Below are 26,296 nucleotides of genomic sequence, written 5' to 3'. Positions count from 1 at the left end.
ACAGGAGGAGGCATCTTACAGGAGGAGGCATCTTACAGGAGGAGGCATCTTTGCAGCAGGCGCAGGAATGCAGCATTACCGCATTGCTGAGCGGTGGCTCAGCACGCCCAGCCCTGCTCCCTGCTCGCCAAGGCCGCGGGCACACCTAGGCAGAGGCGGATGCGGAACCAACACTTCACATTTTGTAGCCTTAGGGACAGTATTTTTTTCCAGCTCTGTTGTGTACCCTTTCTCTGAGCTCCGGAGCCTCAGTGCCCATGCTGCTCGGTGTGAGGACGGGCAGGTATGTAGCACCCACAGCACAGGCACAGGTGCATGGACCTGGAGTTGTCCTGCACGATCAGCTGAGCCCCCGGCAGCAGGGCAGGACGTGATGTTGGGGTTGAGTCAGTAAAGTAAATAGCAAAGACTCAGTGCAAGTTTTTTTCTGAGTATTGGCTTAGACCATAAAAACAGTTTGATAGAACGAGAGTCTGGGGGAGGTCCGCATGGCGTGGGGGATTTGGCAAGGTAAATGCGGAGCTTTCCACCTCTAGCTCCAGCTGCAGCACAGCATGTGAGCGGTGCTTGGGGGCACTGGGGGTGCTGTGAGCTGCTGGGCTGTGCTCCCCAGCACACACATGGAACAGCTGCCAGTTTAAACAGATGTTAGAAACTGGAAAAAAAAAAAAAAAAAGAGAGAAAAGAAATAACGGGGCAAGAAAAAGCCACTGGTGCTGCCTCATACGTGTTGCTGGCATAGTGAAAAAATAAACTTATGAGACTGTTTCCATTAATACTGATGTAAAGCAACGGTGACCACTGAGGTGTAAAGCATAAGAGAGGTCTGAGTGAGGTCTGAAGCAGGGAGACGGGCTGCAGTCATCAGCTGGGCGTGAAGCTATGGGTCTGGCTTTTCCATGGGCTCCCAAGGTGATACTGAAACCATCCTGGTTTGATAAATACAGAGTGCCTGTGGAAATCCTGGCACTTTTCTATGTTCCCAAATGAAAATTGTTTCTCAGAAAATTTGACTTCTTTAACTTTTTTTCACAGCTGGTTAGTTTATGGTATTACAATCTGTAGATAATGTAAACTGAGTTTGAGAATTGTTTTGTGCTTTGAGGAACTCTGCTGTTGGAGGCAGGAGAGGGTCTGTGAGCCCTGTACAGCCCCGTCTCTGTGCTCAAGGTCATCTGCAGGCTGAAGCCTGCTATGTGAATACACAGTGCAGTTGTAACTCACAGACATCCCTGATCGGGCTTTAAATTGCCAGGTTCAGGCACTGATAGTGGCGCTGCCCTGTTGTTGTGGGGCTGAGCCGCTACACAAACCCACAAAACCTGCCCTAGAGGGTGGGCGCCTCGCAGCCTTGGCACTGGAGTGAGTGGGTTTCAGGCAGCCTGGTGATGTCGGGCAGCTCCCACCCGAGCCCCAGGCACACCTCAGACATGTCCCATGGCTACAGGGATGTGTCCCGAGGTGCTCGCTGCCGGCTACCTGCACAGCCGCTTGTTCATGCTGCCGTCATCCCAGTCCCAAGTGACAGCTGTCTGCGGCGGTGTGCCCTGTCTGGGAGCTGTCCGGAGCTCCCTGGGAACTGGGTGGGGATGCCTGCAGATGCCTGAATCACGCCTTTATCGTTACTACACCCACAGGCACCTCTCTCCCAGGTGAGGCAGCCATCTGTTAAAAACCGAGGGAGGACGGAGGCAGTGCTCAGAGGCTGCTGCGATTGTGGATCAGCTGCAGGTAGTGCTGGGGAGAGCCCTTGCTGGCAGCCAGGTACGTGGGGACACCAACAGGACTGGGGACATCGTGGGGACTGGGAACGGGGCTCCTAGTGGCAGGGGAAGCTTCTCAATGCAAGAGGGTGCTGGTGGCTGCTTCCCGCATGCTGTCCTGTGGGGCTCCCTGCAGAAACCCTGCGGCATGCACTTCTCTGCAGCATTTCTGCAAGACCAAGGCTCCCGACCATCGGGTGCTTTGATCTGGAAGCATGACAAGGGGCTGGAGGACAAAGCACAGGGCAGGGCGGCTGCCGGGCTCATTGCCGCATTGTGCCTGGCAATGCTGGCACTGCTCCCTGCCCGCTGTGGTGGCTGTGCTGGGTCTGCGGCTCCTTGAGGTCCCCGGGAGCCCGGCAGGCAGAAATCAGCTCTGCCAGGGGCGAGGGGCTGTGCTTGCCTCTGTGGTTCACCTCGGCAATACCATAAAGATCCAAAGATAGCGTCAGGGTGAGAGGGCTGTCTTTGCACAGCTTGGGAGGATCCTGGGTGTGCTTCATGAGTCCGAAGAGAAGCCGGGATTCTTTGTGCAGGTTTGTTTTGCTGCACAGTCTGAGGGGCTGATCTTCCTCTGTTATTCCTGATTATCACCCATGCTGCTGTGTTGTAGACCAATTAAAATTACCTCACCATAGAAAAATACGGAATGTGAAGGACCCAGGCAGAGGTTTAAGCTGACATTTTCTGCTCGTTTTTGCTTATGCTGCATATTCCTCCTTAGGTGTGTCGTCGTCCTTGCCAGTATGCAGTCTCGCTGCCAGCTTTGGCCATGGGCATTATTTGTCCTCCTGGGTAAGGCTTGCCATACAGTGTTTCTAGAAAAATGAGGGAAAGCTGACTAAATGTTTGCTGCCTATTGGAAATGACCTTTCTCTTTTAATTGGGGCTGTATATGAGTAATGCAGTGAGTTATATTGCCTAGAGCCTCCATGTGTACCATGATTTAAGTGAGGTGGGTTTATGTATGGCTAAACTTCTTGCTAAGGGAATTGGAAAATTAAGTTTATTGATCAGAAGTGAATAATAGGAAGTATATGAGGCTAATAAATGCTGCTAGAGTAAGCATTGTATTAGTAGCAGTATTGTGGCAGCAACTGGTGTTCAATAACAGTGCTGGTCCTTTGGCAAAAGGCTTTTGTATGACCTGAGCATCCTGCTCTAGGGGTCTGGAGGAAAATGGGGAAAACAAGGCCAGGCTGTTCAGTGCAATGGGCAGGGAACTGAGCATCCCTGAAACCCAAACACTGGGGATTTTGGGTAGGCGTCACGTCAAGGAAGAGTTTCAGAAGTAATAGCTCACAGAAGGTGTTTTAAGTGCTTTGTACTGTTTTAAACAAAGGCAATTCAGGGGCAAAATACCCTTGTCCTTTTTGGTGTGCACATTTGTGGCTTTGACCCATGCACAACCTGGGAGCTGATATGTTGTGGGAAGTGGCAGGGTTGCTGGTTGATGACCGTGTGCCACCCTGCCCCAGCCCCAAGTCCTCTCCTGCTGTTCCAGCCTCCCTGCGGCTGCTGGGCGCGCAGCATGACTGCTCCCGAGGTGCCTGCTACCCCCCCGGGGGGGACCTCCTGCTGGGACGAGTCCAGCACCTGCGAGCCTCCTCCACCTGTGGCCTCACCAAGCCCGAGACATACTGCACGCCCCACGGAGAGGTACGTGCTCCTCCCTCCTCCGTGCTCCTGAGCCCTGCGCACGGATGCTAATGCCTTTACCCATCTGTCCTGCCCTTTACAATGATGTCTTTAACCTACTTCAGGTATTATTCCCCTCCCAGTCTTGTTGGTCACTGCACAGTCTGTTGTGCCCCTCCAGCTCCGTTGTCCTCCTCTGCCCCATTGTTAGAGCAGAAGAGCTGAGTGTGGCTCATGGGAAGGGGCTGCGAAGGGGCCAAAAAGGAAGCTTTTGCATCCAAAAAATCCCAAGCCTTCTGATCCCTAGCCTTTTCAGCTATAAACTAAACTCATATTTCAATTGTCAAAGTGGGAGCATTCCAGGTCTTTCACTGGAAAAGCTGCTGAGCTGAGCGGCTGTTTCCAATTCCTTGGCTGTGTGGGGGTAGGAAGTCGTGCTCAGGGGATAGCATTGCAGCCAGCTGCAGATTCCCAGGCTCCAAAGCCACCATCAGACTCAGAGTTTATGGATAATTCTGTAGCATTTTAAGCTCTGTGCTCTGCCAAGGGTGATGTCTGTGATGTGAACACTTCCTAAAGGCCTTCTGTGTTGGTCTGGAAATGCAGCTGCAGTGGGGGGAGCTCGGGAAGGAGCGGGTTCAGTGCAGGGCAGGCAAGAAGGGATTTGGGAGGGCGCTTGGAAGAGGTGCTCAAGAGGAAAGGAAATGGCAGACCTCCGTGAGGCTCTCTACAGTGAAATCCAGCTCAAGGGTTTCAGCTTTCTTCTGCTTTAATTCCCCATAAACCTGAAGGCCCAGGTGTGGCACAGAGCTGGCGGTGGTCTTGCTGGGCTGCAGACCTCCTGCTGTGTGCAGCTGGGAGCTGCTGCTTGGTGTGAAGCTGGGGCAGCTCGCTGGCCAGTGGGTGTGAGCATCACGTCCCCTGGCTCCTCTGCTGGTGCAGTGCCTGGCCTTTGTCAGGCCTGGGAGCTGCAGCCAGGCATCGCATCTGCTCAGGCTCCCAGTGGCTTCTTGGAGCTGCCTCGCTGCTCCCCGGGAGCAGGGCTGGTTGCTCGCCTCCTGGGCAGAGCACAGAACCCCCACTGCTTCTCAAGGGCGGGGAAGAAGGCAAGCAATTATTTCTGGTCCGACTTAATTTATTTTTTCTTCATGGTTTATGTTAATACTTGAGCAGAATTGCGTGTGTAATAACTACCAGGGTTAAAAGGATTTTGGAATAATTAACAGTGGTATGTTAATTTGGATTCACCACTTCTAGCTTTAGGGCCTTTGGGCACCTAGTGCCTACACATATGTGACGCTTTCCTTTACTGGAATTAGAGCCCCTCACTCCTGTTCTGATTTGCAGCTGTAATGGCTACTGCAAGTTATGGATATTCCAGCTCATACCTTAGCAGAAGGAGAAATCCTCATGTATTGAACACTTCACAATTTAAGCAAAAATTAATCCCCTGAACTCACTTTTTCCTTTTCCCATCCCATGAAAAGTAGGACATTTTATTTGTCGACTCTTCTGACTTCTTTTGTTACACGTCTCGCTCATGATTCAGTGCCAAATAGGTACAAATCTGGAGTCAGTTTTGCAATCTCAGCAGAGGGCATGGGATGAGGGGTTGCTCTGGCTGCTGATGCCCCCGTGCCAGCTGGCGGGTGTGAGCTGTCTGGCCCCGCCGCCAGCCCCGCGGCCCCTCGGGTGCTCTTTTGCAATCCTGCTGGGCCGCTCGCTGCGGGCACTGATCTCAGCCCCTGCTCCGTTGTCTGCTCTAGCATTCTGGCTCCAGATCCCTCTAACCTTTATACTTTGCACCACCGATTGCTCCATGCCTTGGCTGTGGGCTCAGACTAGCGAAAGCCAGGAGAGACTCGGTATGGCCATTTATAGCACAGGGACCTCGGCGATGATTAGAAAAGTGATGGGGGGTGGAAACCAGGCAGACCAATGGAAATCGCTTAGTGCTCAGGAAAAGGCTGTTCGAGTCAGTGGGGAAGCGAGGGGAAAATGGAAAATGAAAGAGAAAAATAGGTGGCCCTAGATTTGGAGTCCTAAAGGCACTGATGTATGTGGAAAGACTCCCAAGCGAGGTGTGATTCAAGGCCCGGTTAGCTTATCTCTGTGTTTAAATGCTAAGCATAGTGCTTTGATAGCAATATGGGCAGCTAACGCTGCCAGCTGTAGCCGAGGGAAGGTGTGGTGTGGTTTTCACACAGATTATCAGGTCCCTGGCCTGGCTGCCCCTTCTGAGGACAGTGCGAAGGCTTTGTGCTGCATTCGGCTCTGCAGCACCAGCGCCTTGGCTGGTTCATGCTGGGCAGGATTAATGCTTCTCAGGAGATGCTTCTGTCCCCTGGGCTCCTGCACTGCTTTCAGCTTGAGGACTTATTCAGAACTAGAAAATAGCTACAGACTTTTCTGGATGTTTTCTTAATTTGGAGGTATCCAAAGCACCTCCACATCACTGTGAAATCTTTTGTCAAAGAATAGGCAAGATCAGGAAAAAAATGGGTTTCCTTCTACTTGTGTTGCTGCTCTGCTTCCCACTACCTAGAGCAAAGCAGTTTGTGTCCATGTGGCAATTACGCGGGTCCTCACACCTTGACCCTGGGAAACTTTGGATATTAAAATGTTGTTTGCATAAGGTCAAGGAACAAGGTTTTCTGCCTTTTCTCACTTGCTTTTCATGGACATGTGGTGGATCTGAGCAATGAAGGGCGAGAATCACCTTGATCACTCCTCTTGCCGTGGCGATGTGAGGCTAGCTAGGTGAGGATGTGAGGTGACGGTCAGCAGACGAGCCTAATCCTTGCACGACTAGGTACAGGAGCGTGAGACCACCAGGCGGCTGCAGAGGTCTCCTCCTGGTGCTGGCTGGCAGGGCTGGTTGGTAGCATCTCTCCCCATTGTGTCTAAGCACTGAGTTGTGTTTGGCTGCTTCCAAAAATACAGGGCAAAATACATCTCTTTTGTGAGAAAATATGTGAAAATGTGTTTTATTCTAATGCTTCTGTCTGCCTTATTGATGTAGCCATCTGATGGCTACATCTGCTTGCCACCTACATGAGCCTGGCCTCGGTGCTGGCCATGCCATGCTGTCCGCTGGGTCCCTGTGCAGGATCCCTACGTGTGTTGGAACAGGGGAGCTCACACTAAAACACCCCTGTGCCCCCAGCTCGTTTGCTTTTTAGACCCCAGTCATGAATCAAACTCAAGTCTTTTGCACAGAGAAAAAGCATCCTCAGAACTGGGAAATGACTGTGGTCAGATGGGAATGCAGGGGGTCCCCCTGCTCAAAGCAGGGCTCCTAGTGTAGGGTGTTGCTTCATAATGTCAAGGGTTTGCACCGAATAATTTGTATTCCTGACCCGTCAGAGGTAGCACAGCAGCCATGGATTGCTGCCCTGTGCTTATCACATCCTGCTCTGGCATCCAGACACACCTCGTTCTTGGCTGCAGGAATGTGTCTCTACCTGCAGTGAATACAGAAGAAAAAGGCAATTTCCCACTTCTTTCCTCCTCCTCCATTCTCTGTATCTTTTTTTGCTACACAAGTGCAAATTGTCACATATGCTCTGAGACATCACGTCATCCCCTCGCAGACAAGCTGCAGAGGCAGCCGGGCCCCGTGCAGTATGGATTTGCAGACTGTCAACCTGGCAGGTTTTAAATAAAGCCTTTTTGAGGGGAGATGATGTGAGAACAGACTGGGTGAGGAAAACAGGCACCCACATGCTTGCTTTTAAGCAACAGGAATGAACTTCCTTTCCTTAAGCCTCAGGCATGGGATGTTTGTCCTGCTCCTGCCAGCTCTGTGATCACCTCTGAATTTGGTGGGTGCCAGTAAAACCAGCCGGGGAGACAGAGCTCTGTTCATGTTTTGAGCACGACCTCAGAGTACATGGTATCACTTCTGACCAGCCAAGCAAGGAGGTGGCGTGGGATGTTACGGCTAACACATCCACCTATGCTTCAAGCTGAAGCACGGTCCAGCTTTGCAGATCCAAATTGCTCACTGAGAAGTTTAACCACGATGACGTCCATTGGTAACCTCTACAGCATCTTCCCATGGGAAGCATATGGAGCACTAACTGCTCTGCTGGCCTGGGGTGGAAATGTTGTGCAGCTGGTGCTAGCAGGGAAGTCAAACGGGCTGGAAAACGGAATTGCATAACTCAGCTTTAACAGGTGTCCTTGTTCCTAACATAACTTCTTCTTGCTGCCAACCCTATTTTCAAATAATGCTCTGTCTCTTTGTATGCACACATATACATATGAATTCCTAACACCTTCCACACTGTCCCCAAATAAACCTGGAACAGCGATTACCGTCCCAGCGCGATACCGATCGTGCAAGACCCCACAAGGTCCCGTGTGGGAGGCAGCGTGCCAGGAGCCCGACTGACACAGTGCCTCTGGCTGACACGGGGCTGGGACAAGAACAGGACCTCCAAGGTCTCCACAGCGATTAAAGGTTTTAATTTCATGACTGGAGAGAGGCAGCTTCCCATATTTGCTGATAGGATTTATTTTGAGTTACGTGCTTCTGCCAGCAGGTTATGTTTCAAGGGCTCTCAACCCGTATTGAAATGGCAGCTGCAGCTACGTAAAATACTTTGGTCAGAGTCCATCAGCTTCGAATGGTTTGAGGTTTTCTGCCCCTGCATGTGTGGGGAGGGGAGGCACGGGAGGTGACTGGTTTACAAGGTCAGAGCAGGAGAGCAGCAAAACCCTGAGGCAGAGCCGCAGGGGAGCCTTCGCAGGTGGCGGTCACCTGCAGTCACATGGGTTGTTCCTCTCATGCAGCACATCATGCTCTGCATCCCAGTTTGCAGACTTGGTCTGTTTTTCCGTGTAATATGTGGACATCCACAACAGCTGGCTGTTCCTCGGCACAGATTATTTTTCCTCCACCATTTATTTCTAAAACACAAATCTGTTTATTCTCAACACGCTTTTACTCTCAGTTGACATTCTCATGAGCTACCTTTCATAAGGCTGCAATGAATTTCCTATATTCTCAGGACCTCTGAAGCCCAAATTTTGGGTGACTGTAAGGTTAGCATTGCAGCTTTGAGGTGCCAGAGGGCAGCTGGCAGTTTCCAAGCAGACCCACATTTTCTTTTGCTTTCCTATAGCCCTTTCCAGCCCTGCATCTGGTAGTTGCTAGAGCTCACGCCCCCACTTCGTGCTGCGGTAGCACTCGGTCTGGGGCCTTTGCTGTTTGGCAGGGAGGGGAGGAGAGACGGAGAGACGGGGCCAGGGGCTTGGTGGCCAAGCTTGGACCGTGCCCTCTGAATTTCCCTTTCTGCCACGTACTCCCACGGCCCTGATCTATTCCTGGCAAGCCCAGCTCAGATGAATCGACTGAGGCTGCTGCTGGGCTGGTGAAAATAAGGGGGAGAACTGGGGAAAGATGTGCTCCTGGAAACTCTCCCCTCAACCCGGAGCTGGAATGTCATTTTTAGTAATTCCCTCTGTCCCAAGGAACTTTGAGACACATAGTCACAGTCCGTAATAGTGAATTCTTGTGTTGTGCAATGCAGGAGTTTCATAATATGCTCAGAGTACATGAAATGAGTTTTGTTTCCAGTTTTAATTTTAGACTTAATAAAAATTGGGGGAGGGGGGTAACAACACTCTTTTCACACTCAGGTCTGTGGCTGTGGAGGAATTTTTTTGTTGTTGTAATTTCCCCCCCCCCTTGGCAGGGAGTGGAGCTGGGCCCCAGTGCTGTGGGGCTGGCAGCAGGCACAGCCTGTGCAGGGGTCTGGGATGTGCTGGGAGGGCCCCACAGATAAAGCAGGGAAACTGCAAATTGGCCAAGGGTTTTGCACCGAGCCCAGCCCCCAGGCTAGGCTGGGTGTGAGCTCCATCCTTGCTTAGCTCGGCATTCAATTGTGATTGCAGCTTTACGGCCAGCACTGCTTCGTAGCGGCTAGGATGTGTTTTTGTCTGTGGCCCTATGAATGGTCTTAATAAGTATGCATGAGTAACTCCTAATGAATAATTTAGCTGACATTGACCTTTCCCCTCGCAGAAAGCCTTCCTCCCCCTTGCTCTAATCACAGTCAGAACCGTTGTGAAGTTTAATCATTATTGGCAATTGTTCGCTAGATTATTTCTGTGGATAATTGCCCTAGCTTTCCTGACACTCTGCTGCTAGCAGTCATTATCTGAAATGAATTCTTCTGACTGGATCAGATAACGTTTCTGATTTTATTGGCAGAGCCAGGAGGAGTTGGTAAAGCCAGGGAAATTGCATGATTATATAGTCTGAAGTCTCTCTGTTTGCTTACTCTGCAATATTGTTATAAATATTGTAGTTAGCCAACTCCTGTTCTGGGATATTTATAGACAGAGAACATAAAGAGTGGAAAATATTATGGAAACAGATCAGTTTATGCTGAGGATCTTCTCCATGCCCAACGCAGTGCTGAGAGGCTCCTGGGCCTGGGCAGGGCGCTCAGCTCATGGGGTTGCTGGAAGCTGAACCCAAACCGCTCGGTGCCCAGGATCCCCCAGCTCTGCTGCACCCTTGGCCAGCACCCATGGATGGGGACAGGCGCGGCCCTGAGGGCAGCTCAGCACCCAGCACGGCACCCAGCAGTGCTGCTGTTCAGAACCAGCCCCAGCTCTGCATGGTTTTGTGTGGGAGCAAACAGGTAATTCTGGACAGTTGTCCTGTTAATTTTTCTTTAAGATAAAGAAAAAAAAAAAAAAGCGCTGATATGAATTGGAGTCCCTTTCTGTAGAAATAAGAGACTTGTCTGACTTAGATGATCCTAGCTCAGGAGTAAGGAAATACCTATAAACTGAACTTTCCATAGTTTAAAAGGGAAAACAGGAACCTTTGTCCCACCAGCTGCCTCTCCCAGACACAGATTTCTCCCCAAACCCAGTGTGTGTAGGATCATCAGCTGGAACCTGCTCATTTAAGTAGCAGATGGGGCAATTTTAGCGCTGAGAGGGGTGCAAAGCACTGCTTGTTGCCCACCACATGGCTCTGCTGCTGAAAGCCGATCTCATCAGTGGGGTCCCAGATACACCCATGCCTCCGGTGTCATCTCACGCCAACCCCGCGGCCCCAGCCCTCGCAGTGGGGTGTCGCGTTGCCATCCCAGTGACAGCTGCTGTGCCTGGTGCCAGGAGCTTCCCTCCTCTCCCACCAAACCCAGTTCCTCCAGGATGACCTTTTCACGCCATCCTAGCTGATCCTGACACTGCGGGCAAATGCAGTTCTTGATCTTCTCCGATTTCTCAGCTTTTGGGATGCATCAGAGTGAAATGCGTGCCCCACCCCTGCATTTGGGAGGCTACTTCACAGCTCTGGTGACTGACGACTTCAGTTTCCAGCCTAAATGATCCACATCATTTTTGCTTTTGGGACAACGCTGCCCTATGCAGCTCACCACCCACCTTGGTATGCAGCCCTGGGACCCTTTCCAGCGGGTGGCATCTGCTCTCTGTCCTCGTGGTGCCTGGCTGGAGGTGCCGAGCACCCTTCTCATGCTCTTCCCTGCCTTGATGGCCACTGTAGCTCAGTTCCGGGTGCTGCAGCCAAGGCCATCCCCTGTGGGTCTGCAGCAGGTTTGGCCATTGCCCGCGGCTGCACTGGCCCCTGGCACCTTCCCCTCCCCACCTTGGCTTCACCTGGAGGGTTCCCCCATGTCGTGGTGCCCTCACCCAGCCGATCTCCCTGCTTCATGCCCACCTCTCCCCTTGGCCAGGTTCTGGGCCTTTCCTGCTCTGTCCTGTCTCTTGCTCAATCTCCTTTCTGCCCCTTTCCGCATGTTTCTGAGCCCGCTCATGTGCCACATGCACCTGGCAGCCGTTCAGAAGCACCGGCATGGCGCGTTGCTTGGTTGGTCAAAAGCAGGGATTTGTTTGCTCCCCAGGGACCCTGTTTTCTCCAGTCCCCGTGTTCCCCGTGCCACATCTGTTTGCTCCTTGAATGACTTGCTTAAGTGAAGGGCTGAACTTTGAGCCACTCGACTTCCACCCGCTGACTTTTCACCCGCTGAGCTGTTTGCTGCCGCTTTGCTCGGAGGGGAGAGTGCAGAGGGGCCGAGCCCCGCGTAGGGTTTTGGATGCAAGAGAAAGGCCTTTCTGTTAGCCCAAACAAACAGCCCGCTCAGCCCTGTGCAAAAGGCATGCTGGTGCTGAAAAGCTGCACAGAGCTTTTTATCAAGAGCTCTCATTGTGGAAAACAGGAGGGTTGGTTGAAAAAGACGTTTTTTTTGGTGTTTTGACAAAAATATGTTTTAGTCAAAACAATTTTGGTTTTGTTTTTTAATTCTTAAATCCATGAGTTGCTTTTTTTAATTTTATTTTATGGGGAGTGAGGGCCAGTACTCTGGTCCTGGGCATCATTAGCCATGTTCCCCACGCCTCCCCTAGCTCGGCTCCATTGAGGCCACGCGCTCCTCGGTTCAGTCCCTGCTGCACTGGGCCCTTGTCCTGTGCCAGCGGGGCCTTTGTCGGGTCCGTGCCCGGCCAGGCTCCCACCCGCCCTTTCTCCTTCCAGTGGAACATGAGATGCTGCAGGTGCGACTCCCGGCTGCCGCACTCCCACAACGGGCACCGTGTCGCAAACGTGCTGTCCTCCGCCGGGCGCTCACGCTGGTGGCAGTCCCAGAGCGGTGAGTACCAGCCCCCAGCAGCAGCCAGGGCAGGCGTTGAGTTCAGTGGGATGGGGGAAAGAGGGAAATAGCTGGCTTAAATGGTTTGTTTTTTTGTCTGTAGCCTGCATCTCTGAAGCTGCCTTTTTGTGTCCGCAGGCATGGAGCTTGTCTATTTGCAGCTGGATCTGGATGAGAAGTTCCAGCTCAACAGCATCGTGCTTGACTTCAGGGTCTGTATGCAGGGGCCCAGCTCGTGGGGATGTCAGGGGTGACGGTGGATGGGCATTGCTGGCTCTCAGTGACACATGGGGATCTCGGTGCACGGCTCCCCCCAGGCTCCCGACAGGAAGCAGGCCAGCGATCGTGTCCCATTCCCCCTTTCCCCCATTCCCCTGCTGTTTGGGAGGAACAGAGCAGGGTGGTGGGCTCCCATCCTGCTGAAAAATCCTGTCCCCCAGCCCCATGTGGAAGCCAGCTGGGGGCATGGCCTTACAGATGTGCCTCTCCCCACTGCTGCAGTCGCCGCTGCCCACCGCGATGCTGATTGAGCGCTCCACCGACTTCGGCAAGACCTGGGAGGTGTACCAGTACCTGGCTTCCGACTGCGCCGCCGCCTTCCCCCATGTCCCCCGCGGCTCCCCTGAGAGCTGGGGAGACGCTCGGTGCCAGGCGCTGCAGGCCCAGCATGGGTACCCTGCGCACGGGGGCAAGGTGAGATCTGGGAGGGCTTGGGGGGCTGGGGAAGGGACCCAGGAGGTGCCAGAGCCCTGCAGCCTGACCCTGGGTCTGGGGAGGGTGGCCAGTGTGATGTCCTGGAAACACGTGGTGGCCCTGAAATCTGCAGGTATTGTACCTGGCGAGGGATGGAATCGGTGTCCATCCAGCACTGCTGAGGGGGAGCTCCTCTGAGAGGAAAGCCCTACTCTGTGTGCTGCGTCGGTTCCTGAAAAACCCTCTGGGGCCTTTTCCTTGCCCTAAGTGATGGCTCTGCAGAGGAGGCAGGTCTGGAGCACACACAGCCTCACTGCCCAGGGCAGGAAAGGACAGCACCCTGCTTTTCCTGTGCTTTAACTTTTTTTTTTTTTTTTTTTTTTTTTTTTTTTTTTTTTTTTTTTTCCCCCTTCTAAGGTGAAATTCAGTGTCCAAGACCTGGCATCTACCATTACTACCTCGTACAGCCAGGCCGTCAACAGTAAGCCAACAGCCTCTTTTATGTCTGGAAGGGAGGGAGGAGGCAGCTCGAGGCTATTCCGAGGTGCGATGGAGGGCGCAGAGCTGGGTTAGGCCCCGTCGGGGAGCAGCTCCTCTGCAGCTCCTCTGCGAGCGAGTCCCGGAGCTGCTGTGTGTCCAACGGCCGCCCTGGAACCTCTGACGTGTCGAGGAGCAGCTTTGAGTCTTTGCTGATGATTCAGCCACTCCTCTTTGTGCCGACACTGGCATCTCCGTTGCTCCAAGCCCTCCACGCGCATCGTGAGGCGCTTCTGCGGTGGTGCCTTGGTGCCTGCTGCCCCCTCACATCGCGTCTCTGTCCCCAACAGAGCTAGGACAATTCACCAACCTCAGAATCAACTTCACCCAGCTCCCACATGTCATGCGCCAGGGCTACCGCTCGCCCAGCACCTTCTACGCCGTGACAGAAATGCAGGTGCTGGGAAGCTGCTTCTGCAACGGCCACGCAGACCGCTGCGCCCCGTTGGGAGACCTCCATGCTGTGGTGAGCCTCATGATGGAGAAAAGCCTGGGGATGGTGCCATGGTGTCAGACCCTCCCTGAGCCCAGGGGGAAAACCAGGCTCCGTCACCCACCCAGGGGTATACTCAGGGGGCTGTTTGTAATGGGGGAACGGTGCCCAGTTTGCCTGCTGCAGTGGGGTGGTGGCTGTGGCACAGCAACCTCTGTTACGCCAGCACAAACCCACATCTTGTATGGGATGGAGGTAGAGGGTGTTTGTCCATGGGCAGGTGGTGGGATGGGAACTGCCCTGTTGCAGAGGGTGAGCAGCAGCACACCTCTGGTGCCGTGGTGGGGCTGCCTGGGTGCTGGAGCCCCGTCTCCACCTGGGGAGCTGGGCAGGATCAGGCCAGGTGCGGCACTGCTGGAAAGACAGCAGGGGAGCAAAGCTCTGACTTGAGCAGATGCTGCAGGTGAGGTGGGGTAAAGCCTGGTCTCTGCAGCAGGTCCACGGACGCTGCGAGTGCCAGCACAACACTGCCGGCCCCCACTGCGAGCGCTGCGCTGCCCTCTACAACGCCCGCCCGTGGGCCCCCGCGGAGGACAACGACCCCCACGAGTGTCAGCGTACGGTGACAGCTTTTCCCCTTTACTCCCCCTGAACACGGAACATCTCTGCAAAACGCAGAGTTCCTGGAGTGTTGGCACAGGCTGGGGCTGTGGCCAGGCGATACCAGGGGTGCACTCGTGCTCTCCCACTCTGCCCAGTGGGCCCCAGCTCCATACTGGGGCGCTTACTGGGTGCCAGTGCACCATGCAGGGGACTCGGGCACCCTCTAGTGACAGCGTGCCCTCCGGCTGCTGGAGGGTCTTGCACACTTCCAGCACCAGATGAGTTTTGGGGTTGTTTTAGGGTGCAACTGCAATGGCCACTCAACCTCGTGCCACTTCGACCCGGAGGTTTTCCGCAGCAGTGGCGGGGTGAGCGGCGGCGTCTGTGACAACTGCCAGCACAACACAGCGGGGAACAACTGCGAGCGCTGCCAAACTAACTATTTCCGCAACCAGCGGCAAGATCTTGCCCATCCTGAAGCCTGTCTGCGTGAGTGCCTGGTTAACCCCTCGTAATGCCCTCCCTGAGCCCCCTCTTACTCCCCGGGCTCCTCTGCCATGCCACTTCTCTCACGTTTCCAGCCTGCGAGTGCGACCCGGATGGCACAGTGCCGGGCTCCATCTGCGACCCGCTCTCAGGGCGCTGCGTCTGCAAGGAGAATGTGCAGGGCGAGCGCTGCCACCTCTGCAAGCCAGGCTTTGCCCAGCTGGCCCATGCCAACCCCCTGGGCTGCCGAAGTGAGTACACCCCGAGGCAGCCCCTGCTTCCCACCTGCCTCCGCCCTCGGCATCCTCAGCGGCTCTGAAACGGCCGTGCTTCCCAGCCAGCGCTGGTTTGGGGTTTCCAATACAAAGCCCTATTTACAAAAGCTTATAAAGCTCCTTGCTCGGGCTGCAGCCTGTCTCAGGCACACATTTGGCCACAAGCAGAGGGAAAGCAGAGCTCAAGGCTCGTGGGGGGCTGTGTCCCCTTCCTGAGCACCTCCCCGGGTGTGGGAAGCTGCGGGGATGCTGCGGGCGATGCCGTGCGGGCGAGCCGGGCTGTGCGCAGCAGAGGGCAGCCACGGCTCGGCCCCAGCACACCGAGCTGGGCTGGGGACACGGAGGACGCTCGGGCTGCTGAGCCTGGCTGCGAGGCTCGGTTGGCCCCGCGGTGCTAGATCCGGGACGAGTCCTTTGTGCTGTGCTGTGAAGGGCGAGGAAGGAGAACATGTCCTGGGCAGCAGCTTCCGAGCTTTGTGTGAAGCCGGGCTGCTGCTCAGGATTTTAATCCAAGGAAACCCTCCTTGTTTCAGGATGCTCCTGCAACGTGCTGGGAACACGGCAGGACATGCCCTGCGACGACGAGACGGGGCAGTGCTCCTGCCTGCCCAACGTGGTGGGCACAGACTGTGACCAGTGTGCGGCCGAGCACTGGGACATGGCGAGCGGCCGGGGCTGCCGGCCCTGTGACTGCCACCCCGGCGGCTCCCTCAGCACCCACTGCAACCAGGTACCACTGCCACCGTGCCCCGAGGAGCCTTGGGTTGTCACCAGCGGTCTCTGTGCACTGCTTTTCCTTTGGAAAAAAAATCAGCAGTATTTATTGTTGATATCCCTGCCTGTTTTCACACACGCACCTGTGAGCTCACTTTCTGTTTTCATTTCCACCTCTGCAAGCACTGCTCTGAGGGACCTTGGGGAAGGGGACGAAGGTGCCACTGCCAATGGGAGCCGTGTCCCTGCTGGGCAGCACCATGGCCCGGGATCGCTCAGAGCATCAAAAGCGCCTGTCCTGTGGCTCTGTCTGCCCCGTCCCACCTTTGGGAGCCTCCACAAAGGGGCAGTGTGCTTCCTAACACGTTCTGCTCTTGTTTTCCTCTTCCCATTTCCTAGAAACACTGACAGGGTATTCAGGAAAGTGAATGGAGGCAGTAATTATGAAGGCAAGATTAAGCCATTTTAAAAGGCCTGATATTTATTTAGCAAGGAAATCCTAATAAGAGATCTTCACACAGGCAAGGCAAGTTAATTATCCTCATTTGTAAATGCAAAGCGTATGTGTCACTTCAGTCTTAATAGACAGCTGGGAAAATTATAGAAATGTAAAAAAGCCATGACAAAATCTAAGAGCCAAAGATAGGTCCAAACAGTGCAGGGAGGAGACCTGAGCCCACAAACTGTTTGCTTGTGGGCGATTCCTTTGTCTTGGGAACAAAACCATTGCTTGGCTTTGCAGTGCCCGTGAGCGGAGGCTTTCTGCAGATCTGGCCCCACGGCTCCGTTCTTTGCTGAGCCTGTGGCCACATCCGAGGGCACGGGCGGAGGAGAGGAGTGACAGCAGGTGACAAAAACACTTCCTTCCATTTCGCCCCCTCTGTACTGGGGAGTAGCGCTCACTGCTTTGCCCCTGCATCCTCAGAGAAGCCATGTGAGGAACAAGCTGCTGCTTTTGCTTCAGGTGCTGCTTTTCCTCTGCTCTGCTTCATCCCTTTCCCTGGGCACCTCTCCCTGGCTGGGAACTCCAGGCTAGGCGTCCAGGGAGCTGAGCACTTCCTCTCCCGGGAAAACGCTCAGGGCTGGGTCTCCCTGACGGCTTTCTCCTTCCCCAGTTCACAGGACAGTGTTCGTGCAGAGAAGGCTTCACAGGGCGGACGTGCTCTGCCGCGCAGCAGGAGCAGGCCTGCCCAGACAGGCACTATGGAAATGTCAGGGTAGGGTGCACAGGTAGGGAGCATCAGTTTTATTTTGGCCTGGTGTTTCTTAGCACTGTGAAATCACGGCTATTCTGGAAGAGCAGCATCCAGCCCAAGTCCTGACATCATCATTTCCCATGCTATTTTACAAGAGACATTTTCTCTCTGGAGCAGCCCCCCCAGCCCATCCCTGTTGCCCTCCACGTGTCCCCTCCTGGCAGCTGGGGCAGGACTCTTGGTCAGGGGCTAGGCGAGCTGCCAGGCTGGGAGCTGCTCTGTTCCTCTGCCCCACCACTTCCGTCCCAGGCACTGTGGGGTTGGATGGACTGCACGTTGCGTTGGTGTCCAGTTAACAGGATCTGATTTATTTCCATTTTCCCCTTTCCATGGCCTTCACCCCCTCCTCTGCGCTTTCCATCCTCCAGAGTGCAACTGTGACTTCCAGGGCACGGAGGATGCGGGGTGTGACAAGTCCACGGGACGCTGCCTCTGCCGCCCGGGCGTCACTGGTCCCCGCTGTGACCAGTGCCAGCGGGACCACTGCAGCACCTACCCCACCTGCGAGCCCTGCCACCCCTGCTTCCACGCCTACGACAGTGACATCCAGCGCCTGCGCCTGCGCCTGCACCAGTCTGCCCTGAGCAACTCCAGCGTGCTGCTGCCCGGCGGCACCGGGGGCTCCCACCTGGGCCCCCGCCTCTCGCAGGCGGAGGGCACGGCGCAGCAGGCGCAGGGCATCCTCGGCCGCTCCCCCGGCACCGAGCAGAGCCTGGCCCAGGTGGGCAGCGCGCTCGCTGCCATCAGGTGAGGGACGAGGGATGTGCTGGCGGGTCCCTCCCGCAGCTGGGAGGAGGTGCTGGCTTCTCCGTGCATGCTGATGCCACTCCTTGCACCAAACTGCTGGGCAGCTTTGGCTGGCAGCAGTGTGCCTGGTCCCTGCGAGCCCACCCAGCGTGGGGAGCTGTAGCCCCGTGCCCCTCTCTGCTGGGGCCGGGAAGTGACTGCTCACCGTGTGCTCACAGCATCCTGGCATGAGAGGGCTCTGGTCTGTGCCTGAGGGTGTTTTTCTCTCTACTCAGATTCACATTTTCTACTTTTTCTTCCCCAGGGAGCAGATGCAAGGCATCAACCCCAACTTTCAATTGCTGGATGTGACTGCCTCTCTATCGAGCAAGCTCGAAGCCCTCAACAGCAGCCTGGTTATTATTAACAACCAGTATCAGAGCAAGAAGACCCAGTTTGAAACCAGCCGCAGCACAGATCTGTCAGGTACAGCGCTGCGGCTCTAAAATCTCTTAATTTGCAGCCGTTAATTTACCTCGATGTGACTGCGTGCCTGGTGGTTTCCCACCAGCCGGGTGGAGGAGATGAAGTTTTCAACCCTCTGTCAACCCAGGCACAGCAAACAGATCCTCCCTCCCTCCCTCCTTTCCACACGGGAGATGCTTTCAGCCCAGCCTCTCTCCACTGACCGATGATTTCGGGTTATTTGCTGTGGTGTCTGGGGCCAGGAGCTCGGCATGCAGACAGCACCCCTGTGTCCTGCTGGGGCCATGTCCCTCCCAGCCAGCTCAGCTCCTTGTGCCGGAGCACTGCCACTGCCACGGCCCGGTGGGGGACAGCAGAGGGGGTGTCACCAAGCCAGGGGGTGGCTGTGACAGTGGGGGCTGCGCACAGATGGAAGGGATGGAGAGTTGGGGAGGGGAGCCAGGCAGCGAGCTGTCAGGCACTTAGAAGAGCTAATTAAGCCCTGCAATGCTGCTGGTGGTAGGTGGCCATTAAATCCCTGCAGCAGCTAATTCTCTCCGAGTGCCTTGTTGTCTGCTGCCTCCCCCGTGCTGAGCTGCAGAGCGCGGCTGCTGCCCGCGGGGGTTTGCAGCCCGAGCAGGCACAGAGGTCTGCGCTCTAACCGCGGGACGGGGGCTGCCCGGGAGCGGTGGAAAGGGTTCAGGGGGACCCCCGTCCTGCCCCGGCCGAGCCCTTCTGTGCTGCGCAGAGCAAAGCCCAGCATCAGCGTGGGCATGGCTTTTGCTTTAGTTTTGTTTCAGTCCTTTAGCTCCGAACCAGAGGTTGGTCCTTCAGGAAAGCTCTGCAGCTCAGTGTGCAGGAATGGCTGAAAGGCATTTGGAAATAAAAGGAGCTTTTTATTTGTGCCTTAGTGACTAATCACTCTGGCTCTGTCCCCCTCCTCGCCGTGCACACATCCACTCGCAGGGTGTAGTCAATGCCTTCCTTTAGGTAGCTCTGCTGCATTTATGAGTCATGGAGGCATCCGTGTCATTTAGTGCTCTTATTCCTGCAGGAGCCTTCCAGACCATCAGGTCTGCTTACCAGACGTCTGCCAATGCCAGCGGCCTCGTTGCCGGCGCTGCCGCGCTGCTGGCCCACTCCAGGGAGAACCGCAGGAACGCCGCGGCGCTGGAGGGGGCGGCCGGCGCGCACAGCGCCAAGCTGCTGGCCCTCAGGGCCGAGGTGGCCGTGTCCCCCAACCTCACCCCTGCAGTGAACAAGGTGAAAGCACAACATAGGCTTCTGGCTGTGCATATCAGGTTGCCGAGGGGGCCTTGTCGTGCTCAGGAGGCAGAAATCTCACGCTGTGGTCAACCCACGCAGTGTGGCAGAGTGATGTCTTTGCTCAGAGGGACTCAGCCCAGTGGCATCCTGGCAAACTGCTGCTTTGGGACATCGGGGGAGAATTGTCTGAACATCCCTTGCCTAGGGAGAACAGATACTGAGTGTTCCCCTGCCCCCTCCCAGGCACGCGCCTTTTTCCTCCAAAGACTCACGTGTCAGTTCTCGTATCTCAAAGACCCACTTAATTTCTGGATAAGGTTTCTTTTCTTTCTCCTTCACTGCTTTGTTATTGCCATGGAGATCCATTTCAGTGCCTCCTAATGCACGGTTGCTGTGGAGACCACCAGCCTCCCCTCTCTGCTTTTCAGGGCACCAAAATGTTCCCAAGCCATCAGCCAGTGCTGGTTCTTGTGCTGGCTCTGGGCTTGCATGTGCCCCTGCTGCAGTGCCCCCTCCAGTGGGACACTTAGAAGATGCCAGGCAATTAAGGCCGTTGGTGTCAGGTCTTCTCATCCCGTTCTCTCTCTAAAAGCAAATTACAGCAGTTGGATGGGGTTCTCCTGCCACAAGGGGAAGAGTAGCTGTCCTGAGAGCTGATGAGATGTTTGCTCTGTCTTATGCTTTGTGAGCCATTGCCATCCCCACACCTAGCTCTGGTGCCCTTCGTGCATTTGGGCTGTGTGGCGTGCTCAGGGCTGGTGCTGGCAGCCGAGGTGCTTCGGCCACTGCCATCAAGTGGGCTGGCTCTGTCCATGTCCCCGAGTGAACTCCGGCTGCACAAGCCTGCCACGTTCCCCAGCTCCCTTGGTGAGAATCTGTGGAAATGTCGTCCCCGTGGCACAGCAGTTTGTCTCCGCGAGGTCTCACCCAGCCGGCTGGGTACCCTCAACACCCTGCTGCTCTCATCTCTCTCCAGATCTGTGGTGGCTTCCGAATGGAGAAGTGCACTCCTGCCCAGTGCGAGGGGCTGCTCTGCCTGCGAGACAATGGCACGGCCTGCGGGGCCGGCCTCTCCTGCCGCGGCGCCTTCCCACGGTCCGCTGGGGCCCTCGGCACGGCCACCAAGGCCTCCAGGGAGCTGGGCAGCCTGAGCGTGCGGCTGCGGGACATGGCGCAGCTGGTGAGTGCGGGTCCCAGTGGGGCAGCCCATGGCTTGTTCTTAGGCTTGGTCTTAGCTTCAGAAACACGGGAGTGTTTGAGCTCGAGATTTCTGCTGTCTCTGCCTCTCCTTAGTGGGTGGACCCAAGGAGGTGAGGTGTCCTGAGAGTGCCTCGCTTTGTATTTCCAGTCATGCAGGTGGTCTAGAAATGTCACAAGGAAGCCAGAGCCTGGCCTCCTTGTGGTTTTGGGATTAGCATGACATACGGGGTAGGGATCTGGAAGCATCGCTGAACCCACAGGGATATCTGAGCTCTAGGGTTTTGTGCAGCCTACAGTACGTGTGTTCATGCTGTTGCACATTTTTTCTACAGCCCTGGAGGGCTTGCAATGATCAAGTGAGTTTTCAAAGTCATTCAAAATCCATTTCAAATGTGTTTTATGAAGCTAACAGTACTGCCCCTCTTTGAGAGTTTCCTTTGCAAATCCCTCGGTCTTTAACATTTGCAATCCTTTAAAGCAGTGACATGCTAAAAATCGGAAATAGTGGAACTGCAAAGCGACCTGTTCAATTCATTCAGGGTCTAGGTAGAGCTGCCTGGATTCCAGGTCAAGTAGAAGCGACTCCATCAGGATTTTGTTGTTTGCAGATTAAAACAACGGAGACATCTGCTAATCAGATTCAGAGCAATGTCCGGCGGCTGGTGGAGCAGATGAGCGTAACAAGAACACAGATTGAGGGAGATGTGCGGCACATCCAGCAGTTCATCCAGCAAGTTCGAAACTTCTTGTCAGGTAGCACTGCCAAGGTCACCCTGTGCCTGTGCAGGTTGGCCTGTACATGGAAAACCTAATTCTTACAGTGATGTTACGCATGAGAACAGGGTACGAGGGAGTCAGCTGAACAGCTCACCCTGGTTAGGCTCTCAGCTATCCAATTTATCCAGATTGCTTTGGTGCCTTGCTCTGCCACTGTGCCCCTCACCATCCCTAGGGCCTGGGGACAAACCCGCACCCGTGGCTGGTGCTCTCCCAGGGTTTGCAGGCAGCACTGACCATGATGCAGAGAAGTTTACCGGCAATCCTCACTGACCGCAGGGAGATAAATGGACAGATCTCTGGAGCAGACTGTTAATCACACGAGAATTCCTCATTGTCCTATAAACCAGTGGGATGACTTATTGTTCACAGACAGATTGTAATAACATAATAGGCCTCATGAGCATTAGCTGAATAAGAAAATCAGGTCATTTGGTGCTGCCTGGTGTTAATGATGAGTGAAGATATTTCTGAGCTAATCACTGGGCTAATGTCCCTTGGGCTTTGCCTGCTTCTGATTCCTGAAATTTATTAACTTTTATTTGTGCAATAAAACAAGCTTGTGTTGAAACACAACCTCATGTACTCTGCAAGGTCTACCTGACTCTGCTCTGCACTTAGCCATATTTTAATCCTTGCCAAATTAAAGGCAGTGTTTTGGTAGTTTCCTGGAAGTTTTGCTGGTGTGAATGAGAAGTTCACATCAATTATAAAACAGTTCTTATTTTATTCTGTGCAGTAGGGAAGCTTCTCAATAGTGAGACAATTTTTTGTCTCACTGTTTTTGTGTTTATTTTATGTGTCCTCCTTTGAATACAATAGAGTCCTGGAAATTTGTAACAGTAATCAATAGGAGATTTGGTTCAGTCTGAAGTTTAAAACCCTGAACAAATCTCCAGGGCAAGGTAAAAACACTTAAGAGCATCAGGAAGTCTGAAGCATCAAATGTGCCTTAGAATGCTGACCAGCATGTTGAGGGCATGCCATGCTGAGTGGTAACACAGAGTCAGGCTGGGAAAAGATGTCAGAAATGTTATTCAGAATAACAGAAAGAATCACAGAGCATCAACAGGATGCTTAAACCCCCTGAAGATAGGGCACAAAACTGGAACAGGCAGGAGGAATGAATCCTATCCCTACGCACCAGAACATAGAGGAAAGGAATGAAAAAGGGCAGAGCTGGGTAAAGGGTTGGTACTGCTGCTCTGCTCACCAGCTTGCCCTGCGATGGAAGCTGAGTGGGGGGACTGAATTCGGGGTGGACAATGGCAGCTGTCTGAAAGGAAGAGACTGCACATGTGAGAGCATCCACAGCTAGGCATCTCCCTTCACCCTGCCTTGTGTTTGCACTCCTACCCTCACCTCTACTGCTTCTGACATTGTCCATCTGTTTGCCTGCTCTGCAGACAAAGACACAGACCCTGCTACAATCCAGGAAATCAGTGAGTTTGTTCTCTCACTACGTCTCCCCACGGATGCTGCTGCAGTCCTGAGAAAAATGACCGAGATCCAAAATTTGGCTACTAAACTGCAGTGCCCTGAGAGCATCCTAGCCCAGACAGCTGAGGACATCGCGAAGGCCAAGCAGCTTCAGCAGGAGGCAGAACAAGCCAGGTTGGTTTGGTTGAAGGGCTTTTGGCAGCTTTGGCAGCTTTGAAGGGCTTTTTTGGTCACTCAGCCAGAGTGAATGCGGTGATTCTCAGGATGAAATCTAACTTGGCTGGAGCTGGACTGACTTACTTTTAGCCCAGAATCTTCTGTGTACGTGGAGTGGCTAAGAGTGACTTGGCGATCTCTACAGACACTTCTCTGGTACCCAAATACAAATAAGAGTCTGGCTGCCAACGACAGAACTTGTTATGGATACTAAAACAAGCAGGTCTTTACGAAAAGTAACAGGCTTTTCTATATTCCTTGAGCCCTTACGATGGGAGATGACAGGCTTGCTCTGGTATTACTTGATATTTGTGACCTACATCCTAATTGCACAAGAGAGCATGAGGGGATTAAATGGGCTATTTGTTTTCTGGGTGAAAGTTGGAAGGATTATCCCACGGCCCCTTAAAAAGCAATTACAGAGTGCCCTTGCAAATTTGGAGCATCTGCTTTATCACGTGTTGACTTGCAGCAATATCCCAGTGAGAAGGTTAGCGGGGTAAGTATGTAAACTCCTTGATAGCGTCTGACACCTGCTTAGCCTGCTGGAAGTGATGAGACAAGGCAGTCTGCCTTTCTGTGGGAAGCTCTGTCACCTCGTCAGAACAGTCCCACTGCAAGCAGAAAAGTATTCAATGGAACTGGTTCAGTAGCTGTTGCTTCCCCTTTAATACTTTGTCTTGCACCACTTGCAATATAGGTGTTTCTAGATCATTTAAAAGAAGGCTTTTCTCTCTCCTTCTCAGTTCATTTTCTCTGCTGGGGGAGATGTGAGATGAAAGTCACGCTTCTCTTGAATAAAAACCTGCTCTATGGCAGATTTGTATGGTGTGTGTGGACTGGAGCCTTCTCTGTTACAGTCCTGTCTTGCTTCTCCAACTTATTTTGCCTCTGCCTCTTTGACCTCCAGTCCATGCAATTATCCACGCTCACTCTCATCTGCTTTCTGTGTTTCCCCAGGAACCGGGCAAATGCCGTGGAGGGCGATGTGGAAGAGGTGGTTGGGTATCTGAGACGAGCAAATACGGTGCTGCTGGAGGCCCAGGGGGCTATCAGGGGCTCCAGTTCCTCACTCCGGTTCATCCAAGAGCGCGTTGAGGAAGTGAGTGGTGGTTGGTGACCTCTGAGTAATGGCGCTGGGCCCTGCTCGCTGCTGCTCTGAAACTCCCCAGCTTCGTAGAGCCCCAGAGCAGCAAACTGAAGAAAAGGGGCTTTCTGTGTAAAAAAAACGTCTTCCTGCATGTCTCATTTGCCTGCTTCCCTGAGTTCCAGCCATGGTCCCTGATGGAAATCCCAGGGAGAAGTCTGTGATGTGTCCACCAGGCCGCATAGCTGCTCCCTGCATGGTGCAAAATGCGTTACAGACGGATCTCAGCTGCAATTTCCTTCTTAACGGGGAGATCTCTGCTTTCAGATCGAGGCTGTTCTTGGCCCAGCAGAGAGGAACGCGCAGGCCGTGGCGGAGCAGTTGGCGGCGCTGAGGGAAGGGCTCCGGCAGCTGCAGCAGGCGGCGGGGCAGAACCGCCTGCGGGCCAGTGACGCACAGCGGGCCGCGGCGGCGGCGGGCGAGAAGGCCGGCAGCGCGCAGCAGGTACCGCAGCCACGCACGTGCTCCTGGCACGGCACAGCCGAGCCAGCTGTGTCCTAGCACGGGTCTGGATGGGGCGAGGAGGACACTGTCCAGGCACTGCCCTGTCACCTCGTCCACCTGGTGCAGGATCCAGCTACTCGAGTTTTCCAGGACCTTTCTCCATTTTCTGCCTTTTGCTGAAGGCTTATTAGCTTGACGTGAGCCCGCAGTGCGCGCTTTCAGCCTATAAGGCCAACTCCGTCCTTGACTGCACCAACAGAGGGGTGGGCAGCAGGGGAGGGAGGGAATTGTGCCCCTCTGCTCTGCCCCTGGGAGGCCTCCCCTGGAGTCCTGTACCCAGGTCTGGGGCCCAAGCCATTCCCTGATTCTGCTCTCTGCCCCACCTGAGGTAGAGGAGCTCATACAGCTGCTGGTCAGCATCACTGTGAGTGCACTGCAAATGTCGTTCATCTGCATAGAAATGTAATCACAGAGTTCGAGCGCAGTATCTGTTTAATATTTAAAATGGGTTTTATCTTTTTAAATTCAATTCAACATTGGAATATCCCATTTCCACTGGTTTATTTGCTTATTTGCTTTTCCACAGTCTTTCCAACAGGTGAAACAAATGTACGCTGAGCTAAAGAGTAGGATGGAGCAGAGCCCAGCGCTGGGAGAGCAAGGCAGACGGGTGCAGAGCATAGACCAGGAGGCAAAAGATCTGTTTGAGGAAACTTCAGCCATGATGCTTAGGATGTCAGGTAAGCCTGTGAGCTCAGTGTAATGGTCTCATGCACCAGGGGAGGGGTTTTGAGTGCCAGAGGAAAGTCACATTGTATTTTGTTTGTTTGTTTGTTTGTTTTTTGGTGCAGGAGGGAAGGGGAGGCTCAGCATTGGGAGGAACATGACACTTTCCTCCAGTTGTGATTTCACATAACCCTTTCCTGCACTCTCTCCTCAGCTTTAGAGACAGAAATTCAGGAAAGCAACAGAGCCTTGTTGTCCAAGTCAGCCAGGCTGTCAGGCCTGCAGGAGCAGGTGGGCAGGATTCGGGATGCCATCAGCAAGCGAGTCGCCTACTACGACAGCTGCTCCTGAGCGAGGTGATGCCTTCCTCTGCTGCACACACTGACTGGAGTATTTACTCCCATTTTCCGGCTGCAGTTCTCATGATCCTAATGTCTGTATATTTAGCAAATGGAATTTCTGTCCCTTTGGAGAGGAGCTGCAGTGAAACCATGGAGGGGTTCACGTTGGACAGACTGGCTGAAGCTGCCTGGGCTCAGAGGAAAGGGGCAGAGACATCAATCATTAACTGCAGATAACGAATATGTCTCCAACGTTGTTATTTCCAGAAGGGTTTATAACCACCTCCCCTCCCTCCCCCCACTCCCCCAATTCTTTTTCATGTTTTAGCCAATTCAAGCTCTTGTAGCTGGATTTTACTGTTCAAATTAAAACCCTTGTTTGGGGCTTTTCACACTGCAGTTAGTCTTTACAACTTGCCATGGCTTCAGTAATTCCCTCCTAGCTCTTTCTTCAAAGAACCAGGTCACAGAAATGGAGAATTTTATTTCCATTGTATCTGTACGACATACCTATATT

The 26,296-nt window shown here is 53.9% G+C and overlaps 1 protein-coding gene across 7 annotated transcripts in view; it reads left to right on the top strand.

The window, feature by feature from the left end:
* LAMB3 (laminin subunit beta 3) overlaps positions 1–26,178 on the top strand; it is a 62,850-nt gene extending 36,672 nt beyond the window's left edge. Inside the window, exons 1-24 of one of the 7 annotated variants that reach the window (XM_035346880.1) lie at positions 45–283; positions 1,638–1,764; positions 2,488–2,558; positions 3,268–3,422; positions 11,920–12,034; positions 12,173–12,246; positions 12,536–12,727; positions 13,145–13,208; positions 13,552–13,727; positions 14,191–14,314; positions 14,601–14,789; positions 14,882–15,037; positions 15,595–15,791; positions 16,891–17,005; positions 17,400–17,778; positions 18,083–18,243; positions 19,277–19,485; positions 20,465–20,668; positions 21,297–21,441; positions 22,872–23,079; positions 24,082–24,223; positions 24,536–24,712; positions 25,299–25,452; positions 25,653–26,178. In XM_035346880.1, coding sequence (XP_035202771.1) covers positions 2,510–2,558; positions 3,268–3,422; positions 11,920–12,034; positions 12,173–12,246; positions 12,536–12,727; positions 13,145–13,208; positions 13,552–13,727; positions 14,191–14,314; positions 14,601–14,789; positions 14,882–15,037; positions 15,595–15,791; positions 16,891–17,005; positions 17,400–17,778; positions 18,083–18,243; positions 19,277–19,485; positions 20,465–20,668; positions 21,297–21,441; positions 22,872–23,079; positions 24,082–24,223; positions 24,536–24,712; positions 25,299–25,452; positions 25,653–25,789 — 3,522 coding nt within the window. In that variant the 5' untranslated portion in view covers positions 45–283; positions 1,638–1,764; positions 2,488–2,509 and the 3' untranslated portion in view covers positions 25,790–26,178. Of the gene's footprint in view, positions 1–44; positions 284–1,637; positions 1,765–2,487; positions 2,559–3,267; positions 3,423–4,017; positions 4,150–11,919; positions 12,035–12,172; positions 12,247–12,535; positions 12,728–13,144; positions 13,209–13,551; positions 13,731–14,190; positions 14,315–14,600; positions 14,790–14,881; positions 15,038–15,594; positions 15,792–16,890; positions 17,006–17,399; positions 17,779–18,082; positions 18,244–19,276; positions 19,486–20,464; positions 20,669–21,296; positions 21,442–22,871; positions 23,080–24,081; positions 24,224–24,535; positions 24,713–25,298; positions 25,453–25,652 lie in introns of those variants that run through there. The other 6 variants (XM_035346881.1, XM_035346882.1, XM_035346877.1 and 3 more) reach the window with 6 other exon arrangements.
* Positions 26,179–26,296: the final 118 nt, after the last annotated feature.

This window comes from Oxyura jamaicensis, chromosome 26 (genome assembly GCF_011077185.1).
Source record: "Oxyura jamaicensis isolate SHBP4307 breed ruddy duck chromosome 26, BPBGC_Ojam_1.0, whole genome shotgun sequence".
NCBI classification, from domain to species: Eukaryota; Metazoa; Chordata; class Aves; order Anseriformes; family Anatidae; genus Oxyura; species Oxyura jamaicensis.
This window is presented reverse-complemented; position numbering and strand designations above follow the sequence as displayed.